Source organism: Tachypleus tridentatus, chromosome 13 (assembly GCF_004210375.1).
Source record: "Tachypleus tridentatus isolate NWPU-2018 chromosome 13, ASM421037v1, whole genome shotgun sequence".
Classification (NCBI taxonomy): domain Eukaryota; kingdom Metazoa; phylum Arthropoda; class Merostomata; order Xiphosura; family Limulidae; genus Tachypleus; species Tachypleus tridentatus.
Genome location: NC_134837.1, coordinates 206,223,407 through 206,233,996, shown reverse-complemented (window position 1 = coordinate 206,233,996; position 10,590 = coordinate 206,223,407). Strand labels below are relative to the sequence as shown.

At 35.4% G+C, this 10,590-nt stretch overlaps 1 protein-coding gene across 4 annotated transcripts in view; it reads right to left on the bottom strand.

The window, feature by feature from the left end:
• Positions 1–3,582: 3,582 nt before the first annotated feature.
• Positions 3,583–10,590, bottom strand: part of LOC143238743 (RNA-binding protein fusilli-like) — a 47,409-nt gene continuing 40,401 nt past the window's right edge. For 3 of the 4 annotated variants that reach the window (XM_076479247.1, XM_076479248.1, XM_076479250.1), the window contains 3 exons: positions 10,084–10,279; positions 9,048–9,301; positions 3,583–5,534 (listed from right to left, as the gene is read on the bottom strand). In XM_076479247.1, the coding sequence (XP_076335362.1) occupies positions 5,376–5,534; positions 9,048–9,301; positions 10,084–10,279 (609 nt within the window). In that variant the 3' untranslated portion in view covers positions 3,583–5,375. The remainder of the gene's footprint in view (positions 5,535–9,047; positions 9,302–10,083; positions 10,280–10,590) is intronic. The other variant, XM_076479249.1, reaches the window with a different exon arrangement.

Below are 10,590 nucleotides of genomic sequence, written 5' to 3'. Positions count from 1 at the left end.
CCTCTTTCCTTTCGAGCTGATTGTCTCTATGATTATAATTGTCCCTTTACACTGGTGGAACTCAAACTGGCTCTTCATTGGTCTGGCAGTACATCAGTTGGACCTGATGATATACACTATGAAATGCTGTGCCATCTATCTCCTGCTTCTTTTCCTATCCTTCTGGTTGTTTTTAACTGGATCTGGCAGAAGAATGTTTTTCCTGATGCCTGGGTGCCAGGCTATTGTCCTGCCTTTCTCCAAGCCTGGGAAGGATCCCAAGATTCCTTCTACTACCGCCCATTTGCTTTGACGAGCTGTCTCTATAAGACCTAAGAGAAAATGGTTAATGTTCGTCTTGTTTGATTCGAGGAATCAAACAACCTCTTCTCGCCCACCCAGTGTGGGTTCCAACGACAGTGCTCCACCATGAACCGCCTGATTCGACTTGAAACATCAAACAGAGAAGCCTTTCTCAAACGACTTATTGTGTCAATATTCTTTGACATTGAGAAGGCTTATGATACAACATGGAGGTATGGCATTTTGCTAGACCTCCATACATATGGGTCATGTGACCATTTCCCCATTTTTATAAAAAAAATTCTTTAACTGACAGGAGATTCCCAGTTAGTGTGGGTTCGACACTTTCCCGTCCTTTTCTACAGGAACTTGGTGTCCCTCAGGGCTGTGTTCTGAGTGTCGCACTTTTCAGTATAAAAATTAGTGCTATCACTGAACAACTCCCTCTCACTGTTGCAAATGGGCTTTATGTCGACGACTTTCACATCTCATGTCAGTTGTCGAACATGAGGTATATTGAGTGGTAGCTACAGAATGTCCTCAATTGTTTACTGAAGTGGACCACTACAAACGGCTTTACTTTCTTTCTCTCTAAAACTGTTTGCATGCACTTTTGCCACCAACAGGGTATTCACCCTGATCCTGAACTCTGTATCGGTGAAGTTGTGCTAGCTGTGGTCCCTGAGAAAAAGTTCTTGGGGCTTATCTTTGACCTAAGTTGTCCTTTATACCAAACATCAAGCAGCTACAAGTGAAATGTACAAGAGCACTGAACATCCTCTGTCTTCTCGACTTCCACTTGGGAAGCAGATCGATGTTCTGTGCTAAAGATATATCGCGCTCTTTTTCGATCAAACCTCGACTATGGATCACTGGTCTATGGCTCTGCCAGACCATCGGCCTTAAAGATGCTAGACCCTATTCATCATCAAAGACTTCGGCTCTGCACTGGGGCTTTCTGCACTTTCCCAGTTCAGAGCTTATACGTAGTCTCATGAACCTTCTTTGCACCTCTGCCGTTTGCAACTCTTTACTATATCTTTCGAAACTTCGTTCCTTACCAAAGCATCCCACCTGCAGTTGTGTTTTCCTTCCTCGATGGGCCATGCTTTTTCAGAACAATATGCTCTTGCTCCTTTTGGCCTTCATATTCAAGTGCAGTTGGATGAATTGGGTCTGTCCTTGGATAACATTGCTATATCCACTGGTCAGCCCATCCCGCCATGGCTTCTTACAGTCACCAAATGTGACCTATCTTTAAGTCATGTGAGAAAAGCAGAACTCCTGATTGGAAATACTGTCTGTTATTTCTTGAACATCTTTCAAACCGTCCTTCCTTTCCTATTTATACAGATGGTTTAAAATCAGGTGACTGTGTGAGCTCTGCCATGGTTAGTTGTGGTTCGGTGGTTGCGCGCAGAATTCCCTCTACAGCTTCTGTGTCCACTGCTGAACTGTATGCCATTTATCTTGCCATGGATCACATAGAAGCTAAGCAGTACTCGAACTGTACTATTTATCCTGACTCGCTTAGTCCTCTACTGGCCCTGGAATCGCTTCACGTTGGTTCACACCTTATTCTCGCTGATATTCAAAACCGACTGGCACATTTATCTATAACATCTACTTCTATCCATTTTTTCTAGATATCGGACCACGTTGGTATTCGCGGGAACGAGCTCGCTGACATTGCAGCTAAGTCTATCTGCTCTGACACTATCACCACTGTGCCTGTTCCATACTTGGCTATGGTCCTGTATTCAAGACTCGGCTCCGTGCCAGCTGGCAGTCGAATTGGAGTAAGCAACGCGAAAACAAGCTTTTCCAAATAAAACCCTATATCGGACTTTGGCCGTCTTGCTTCGGGAAGGATCGGAAAGACTACACATTGGTCACAGTTTTATAACTCATCGTTTTCTTTTATCTGGAACTGATGCACCAGTGTTGTAGTGTTTGTAACACTCAGGTCACAATAAAGCCACATATTACTTTCTTGTTGTCGTTACGACTCTCAACGACGGCACCATTTTAAACATGTTTTGTCCCAAGGTTTGTCCATAACGTTAGACAGTGTTATTGGTGATGGTGACACTGTCCAGTAATTTTTGATGTGGCTCCATTTCAGAAATCACAGTTCATCTAGTTCAATTTGAAATTAGAAATTGGCCGTAACATTAAGTAACTTGAAACCAGGACTGGAAAGACCAACTTCAGGTGACTGACGGTGGTTATTGTACTTAACCTGTTAGTCTTCCTGGCGAGTTATGATTATTACAGTCACACTGCAGAAAGTCCTTTACAACTTGAATTACTGTAGTTTTTCTCTTGACGTTGTAGACTAGATGTAAACATTGGTTTTATGCTGTTTATTTATTTTTTAACTTTGTTTTGTTTTACCTTAATTTCCTTTTATGACTTTTACTGAATTTACTTTTACCTTTTTTTCCGGATGTTTGGCACAGATAGCCTAGCTGTTTTGTGCCATAAAACACTAAATCAACCAACCAACTTTTTTGTCCATCCTCTATAGATATCGATAAAAATGGTGAATGTTTTAGCTTATTTCCTTGTTGTTACTACACCTGAATTTCAGTCATCAGATTTGTCTGGTTTCATTGTTAGGAAACTTTTTACCCACATGTCATGCTCTTTTTGTATCCAAATATTACGTTACCCCCAGCCTACAATGTGTAATCATAGAGATAACAATGACCCTTTCCCACAGTGCAATGTTTCTCGTTACATTTAACAGAGAAGGGCCTCCTTATACATTTTGTTGTTGTCACTGTCAAAAAGCCTTGTATTGAGTCCACCAAATAATATCTGCAATTTTTTTCCAGTGTATTTACACTAGCCGTCCCTAAGTTTGCAGTGTAATACGAAAGGGAAGGCAGCTAGTCATCACCACCTACCGCCAACTGTTGGGCTACCCTTTTGCCAACGAATAGTGGAATTGATCGTTAAATTATAAGGTCCCCACGGCTGAAAGGGCTTGTATGTTCAGTGTGACGGGGATTCGAACCCGCGACCCTCGGATTACGAGTCGAGTGCCTTAACTACCTGGCCATGCCGGGCCTCAGTGGACGGAAAAGTTTTTGTACAATCCATTTGATCCAACAATTAGTATTAAGCCTATTACAATTTTAATTTTGCTTTGAATTAACATCAACAATTACGAAACATACAAGAGCTACCCAATTTTTTGTACGTCCTTACATCTATCTATATACGTAGTAATTTATAACCGAATATAAAACGTCCCTGTTCAGTGTGATGAACTTTCAGAGATTTTCAACACAATTAATGCAAGGTATTTATTGTAGAAGAATACAAGAAAGTCAAAAAAATTTGTTTTCAAAAATATACAAATGTCTTAATTGCTTTACTTCTATAGGCACTTAGATTTTTACTACAAAAACGGATCGTTTCAACAAGTAGTTTGCATGTAAATTTTAAAATAGCTAGCAGCTATTCATATATTCCCACTTCATTTCAATAAATCTATGGCATAGGTGAACTGTTTAAAATTTATATCAAAGACTAGGTCTAAAGCACTTATCCATTTGTTTCATCCGTATTGGAAAGAAATTACCAACAAGTAATAATTAATAATATTGCAAATTAGAAATTCTCACTGACTCAGAATTATTTATGCTTAGTTACTAAATTAAACTACATCTAAAAGTCATACATTTCAATCTCATTCGGTAAATATGAGTTGAGACAGTTGTGTCAAACAGTGGAAAGGAACGAACATTGGTACTTATAGAATAAACAAATCATTTTAAACTATCATGACAAAATTGACACACACACACACACACAAAAAAAAAAAAAGGCTTTGAGACATTACAGTAAATTTCTAAATAACGTTTCTAATTTTCGTTCTACTTTCAAATTGAACCTTTACGTCATACTGCGGTTATAACAAATCCTTAAAAACAAATTACAAATATGATGTTGGATTCATAATTCTTTTTTCTTTTAATTTTATTAATGGATATTTTTTCTTAATATTTCAGAGTATTCTAACTCAATAGGTAAAGTACAGAACATACGTACAGCTATAATTTCACATGTTTTTACGTAAATTCGTTAAATCATGCAGTTGTAACTTATACACGCAATATTCGAGACAAAATTCGGAGACATAAAATGTAAATTCCACTGTTAAAGAATTAATACAACCAAAGCGTCACAGTCTCCAAGTTTAAAACAAATTGTGTATGATGTCCGTTTAAGCTATTAATATAACAATAAACATTACTAACTAGTACAACATACATGGTAGGAGTAATATTTACTAAAGTTGAACAAGATAAAAGTTTAAAATCATCTCACAATATTAAATCAAATGCTCACTAAATCTATTATACATAAACAACACGCTAAAAAATAAAAGCAATAATAATCTGATTTAATTACCAAACATACAGTAGTTATCGATAGCTGCTCGACCGATTAAAACTTTCCAGTAAACTAGAACTTTAAAACATTAAACAATAAGTTTAAAAGTTGACAACATAGCATGCATTAAGGCACTTGGAATGCACATGATAACAGTGAGTTATGCAATTTTTGTTGTTTCAGAAACTAGTTCTATGAAACGATATATGGAACATAATATTATAACTGACGTAACATAACAAAACTTTAATAAAAGTCTGAAATAGCAAAAAAAAACTATCTTTATCGCCTAATAAGAAAAATCTTTAGAATCGTCCAAAAACGTCTATTCAAACAATACACTTGAAGTTAATACACGAGTTAACATGTATTAAAAATACAACAAATAGCTATACAAACGTTTCTCTTCATGTCAGCGAAGAACCTCGAATGGAAGACATCTCGGATTTTGTCGTCTTTGCAAGAATCGAATAGGCTTAACCTTGTTGTTGTACTTTACTTCACTAACAAAATTATACAACGCAAACGAACAAACTCACTCTCTTGCGTAGCGAGCAAAATTTAAGATTAGAAGTTTTTTTAAAATCCACTTATACTGTCATCACAGCTAAATTTGGATTTTAAAAAATATATATATTGCCTTAAACCACCATCGATAGCAATGGTTTCGTTTGTTTTCCATCATTTCAAGCCATAAAAAGCTCAATGTAACGGTTTCCAATATTCTGACGGTTTTTTTCTTGGATGGCACGTTCCGCTTCTGCTCGTGTGGAAAACGTAACTAACGCCTCCCCGTTTGGCCGTCCGTCTGTATTACGTTGAAGTTGGATACAGTCAGAAGTTAACTAAAAAATGGTGAAATTATATAGATTAAACAGAATACGTCAAAAAATTTAATATGGGCAGGACGAACAGTATTTATATTTTAAATAGGTAAATAAATTATAAGGATTGTACAAAAAATTACGACATATATAACTAATTAAATATAAAAAGAAAATAAACAATACTGAAGTAATTAGTTGGACAGTAAAAAATCCGTAGGTTTCAGAATTCATACATCAAAAATAAACTTTGCTTCTCTGATAACGATATAACTTTTATCAACTCACCTTATAGTTACATCTTTAAGGTACTTTATTATGTATATTATTTAACATTACTTCACAGAAAAGAGTTAATACTATGTAGTAGAAAAACTTCAATTCAAATCAATGTGTTGATGTTATATAACGGTTATACTGTTCGTAAGTGCCACCCAGTGTTAATAAACACATCGCAAATGGATATCTCCAAGAGACTCGACAGGATAAACGGCTTATTCAAGAATCGTGATCTACCAAAATATTTTTTACTAACTCCCAAAGTAACAACACAAAAAGATTGGGGTTGGATTCCCCACGGTGGACGGAGTACATATATATATGATAAAAAGAGCATAGTGCTTGAATATACCATTAAAATTCTACATGAGAAATAATGAGACCATAAACTTCAAATATTGCTTTCCATTTACTACATTTTTTTGTGTTCAAACCATTTTCACAGCACGAGCACTGTTATCACTAGAGTTTTGTTTTGAATTTCATGCAAAGCTACACGAGGGCTATCTACACGCTAGCTGTCCCTAATTTAGCAGTGTAAGACTAGAGGGAAGGCAGCTACTCATCACAACCCACCGCCAAATGTTGGGCTACCCTTTTACCAACGAATAGTGAGATTGACCGTAACATTATAACGCCCCCACGACTGAAAAAGCGAGCATGTTTGGTGTAACGGAGATTCCAACCCTCGGATTACGAGTCGAGTGTCTTACCCACCTGACCAAGCCGGGCCTTACTAGAGGGACGGTGATCAAGGTATTCTCAAAGAAGAAGAATTAAGGTACAGATGTAGCTTCTTATTTCACAGAAACTAACTTGTTCAGATAGTGTTACAAATTCATGAAACTAATGTGAAGCTTAGGTCCAACTTTCACACTTTAACTTTATGAACCTGTTTATCAGAGAAATAAGTATTATTTTAGTATGACGCTTTCTGATGTATCGAGATTTTCGATTTCACATTTTCGAAAACAAATCTTTAAGAGATAATAACTACCCCAAAAAAAGACAAAGAATCAAGTTAAAAAAAAACAAAATAAACAAACTTAACCCTATGAATCACGTGTGGTGCACAGGAGTTAATGCTAAATCGTCTGAGTATCATAGGTAATGCACAGGTACGTCTTTAGTTTCCAGTTAATGCTCCTGAGAATGTCAATAAGAATTGGTTGTTTTGGTTCCGCTTAGGAGATTACGAAGAGGACATGCGCATGTGAACGATGATAGGTTAAGTTATTTTCGCTCAAACGCAAACATAAACCTATGATAAATGAAACTGTTTTTAAATATTCTTGTTCAATAATACCAGAAGGATGCGCTTCGCTCTGAGCTACTTACGTAATTGATCAAATAAGCGCATCCATGAAAATCATTAAAGGTCCTAAAACGTGGAAAGGGTTAAATACAAAAGTTTATCTTAATTAGTGTAGTCTGGAATGTTTGTTTATTGTTAACACAAAAATGAACAATGGGTTACCTGTACAGAACTAGTGCAGGGATGGTTTGTTTAAACCCTGTAGCTTACCATCCAAACACCACGGTGGCGATCAGGTATAACCAAATCTATTAAATTTCATTATGATATACCATAATTTTAGATATGGTTATAACACAAATTCCTCATTGGACATTTTTATGGTTTCATCTTCCACCTTTGACCTACATACGGCCCCATCCGTTACTGTATTATTGTGTAAACACATTCCCAGAGAGCTCTACCAGTTTGAACTATAAGCTTTATTTTTTATAAATTATAACCAAGTAAACTCGCTATATTTTAATTATTTCTCTACTAAATGGTAATAGCATCAAACATTTTATTCAGTTTTATATTAACGTTATATTTCCGTTAAAAATAACTTTTTATTTACATTCTCTCTTACTTTTAATCACATGGCTAAGGCATGAAGATGTATATTATATACTGCAATAAAAAGTCAAAATAAACATACATTTTGCTAGTCAACTTACAAAACAACGGTCGTACTTTTGTGCCAAAATATATTTTACGTTATCATGGAAAAACTAATTTCAATAAAAGCATGGAAAACTCCAAGTGTTCCACCGTAGAAATGAGCGGTTTATTTACATTTTAAATAATGTTCAGTGTAGTAAGACAAGAGATGGCGCTTTTACTCCAACCTATAACCAGATGTTGTTTTTCACTAAGTCTAGTTAATTTTCTTGGACTGTTAATCTACGTATTTCACTTAGGAATATTATTCAGCATGTGAGAAAAAAAAATATTAAAACTCAGTACAGGTACTAGTTGTTTTTTTTTGTTCATCATAGATAATTTAAGTATATTACCTAGGTTCTGGGACTTACTCATAATAACTACTCAATAAATATTCTGTTTGGATAGATAAAATAATAAAATAAACCACATCAAAGACTTCTTGTGCCTGTGTTGACAAAGTTTTCATGTAACAGAATATATGACATACCAGTGATCGATAATTTATATTTAAAAAATAATAAACACAAGTGTTTTATTACAAATTATTAATACTGTTATTATCTACATTTAAAAAAAAATGTACACGTTTGTAGTGTTTTTGAACAGATGGAGTGTTTAAGGTCTCTTGGTGTGCGCGTGGCTTAATGACTAGAATTTTATACAGAGGTTATATAATGCCTTGAGCGATATAAAACGTGTGTCAGGTGTGACAAGATTAGATTATTGATTCAAGGAAATATGAGAGGTATCGTACGTACGAAAAATGAGCAGGTCACTGGAATTTTTATTACAAATAACAAAGAAAGTGAGAATGAATTATTATGTGAACGTAGCTTTATCTGTTACTTTTATTTTAATACATTTTCAAATATTTATGGAGCAAAAATTATTGAAGTATTAGTGAGGGTGGTAAAATAATTACATGAGCCCTTGTGTAGAGTTTATTTCATTGAAGATATCATAATTAAAATTATTATGTTTTATTTCATTTTAAAATTCCTTAGCAAAGAAATATTAATTTATTATATGTTGAGATAGTTTTGCACAATATTTGTAAAAACGTATTTCTGTTGACATACATTAACACTAGTTTAATTTCAAGGATAGATTACATTGGTGGCCAAAAAAGTAAACGTTATAAGATACCTCCACCTAGCTGATAGGTAAAGAAAAATAAGCCGTCTATCCCTTAGAAATGCGGAAGGCAGTTTTGTAGCTAAGAGTACAATCCCGCTTAGTATCACCCATGCGACAAGAACGAAAACAAGCAAGAAAGTAGAAGGAAAGCCCCTAACCTCTGGAAACCCCTGGAAAAAGTTGAGAATGTCAGCTACAACGGAGTTAAACGGGAGCCCGCGCATGATTACCATGGTAGGTCCAGTATGGTTATAATACGCAGTTGGCGACACAGGAGGACTTGGGTAAGGCCAATACAAAATCTGTGGGTAATAGGTGGGCACACGTGGCGTTAGTGGAGCCACTGTCGGCAACACTGGAGCCGCTTGCACGTAAGGGTAAGTTCCGTAAGGTGGCGGTAATATTGGTCCTCCTGCAATAAATTAAATAAAAAACAAACATTTATGGATATAAATAAAAATAACTGGCACCATGCCAATTTTAATATTACAAATATATAATATAATATTTTAAAGTAATTTTGAGCATAGAATAGATATAGAACTTTTGAAGCAATGAATATAGTGGTTTTAAGAAATAAATACAAGAATATTCAAAACGTAATAATATACAATAAAGATAGGAACTTACAGGATTATCGATTGTTTTACCCAAAAAGCAACAACTACTGAATCGTGTCTTATGTTCAGTACAACACGTATCAAACAGATATCAAATACTTAGTAAAGGTATGTGTTATGCACCTTTAGCGAACTACGACAAAATGACTGAACAAAAGACAACGAATGACTCTTTTAACGATAATTTTTGCCTTCATACAATGACCGAACAAGATACGAAAGATGTCTCTTAACAGCCCTCCCAGAATGACTCATCAAGAGACATACGATGTATGTATGAATATTTCAGAACAGATGAATCATTCACGAAAGAACGGTGTACTTGGATCAGAATTTTTTTTTTTTTTTTTAAATGTCGCCCTGGATAAGAATTGCATCCTCTTAGTATGGACAAAAATATGTATCTACTATTTCAAAATACCAATTTCCTCATTCAAAACAATACCTGAAATACAAGACTGTTGAATATTTTCCATAAGGACGACTTATCTGGATAAATAAACTGTGAAAAAAGGGCTACTTACCCCAAGAGATAAGCCGTGTGAAAGGAAGACATCCAACATGGACGACTTACCTGGTGAAATTAGTTGTCTCTGGACAGGAATCCCTCCAGTAAGAACGAGGTTCATGTCGTCCACCGAACACTGGAAGACTTCTACATACCGCTGTTTCTTACCGAAAACCATGTAGCGATGGTGGCGCTGCTGAGCTGCTAAATAAGCAGAGTGTTCTGAATCCATCTGAATAAAAGACTCTCCAGACGGCTGACCCTAGGGTGAGAAACCTCAGTTTCATTTCTGCGCTTGATTTAATACTTTTACTTGGGCCAGCTAAAACTTAAAAAATAAAATATCTGACGAAAAAACATTTGTACCTATTTCCGAAACTCTCTAGTAAACAAACAGTTAGTACTTTCTGTATCCCAACAGCTGTGGTTTAAGGTCATTTAACAACACAATATTTTATTAAAACAAGTATATTTTTGTTTCAATGTATATTAATTTTTTTTTTTACAATTCTTGACGTGTTATTTTGAGATGTATTCAACTAGTATAATGTTCACAGAAATTTAAAAGCAGTC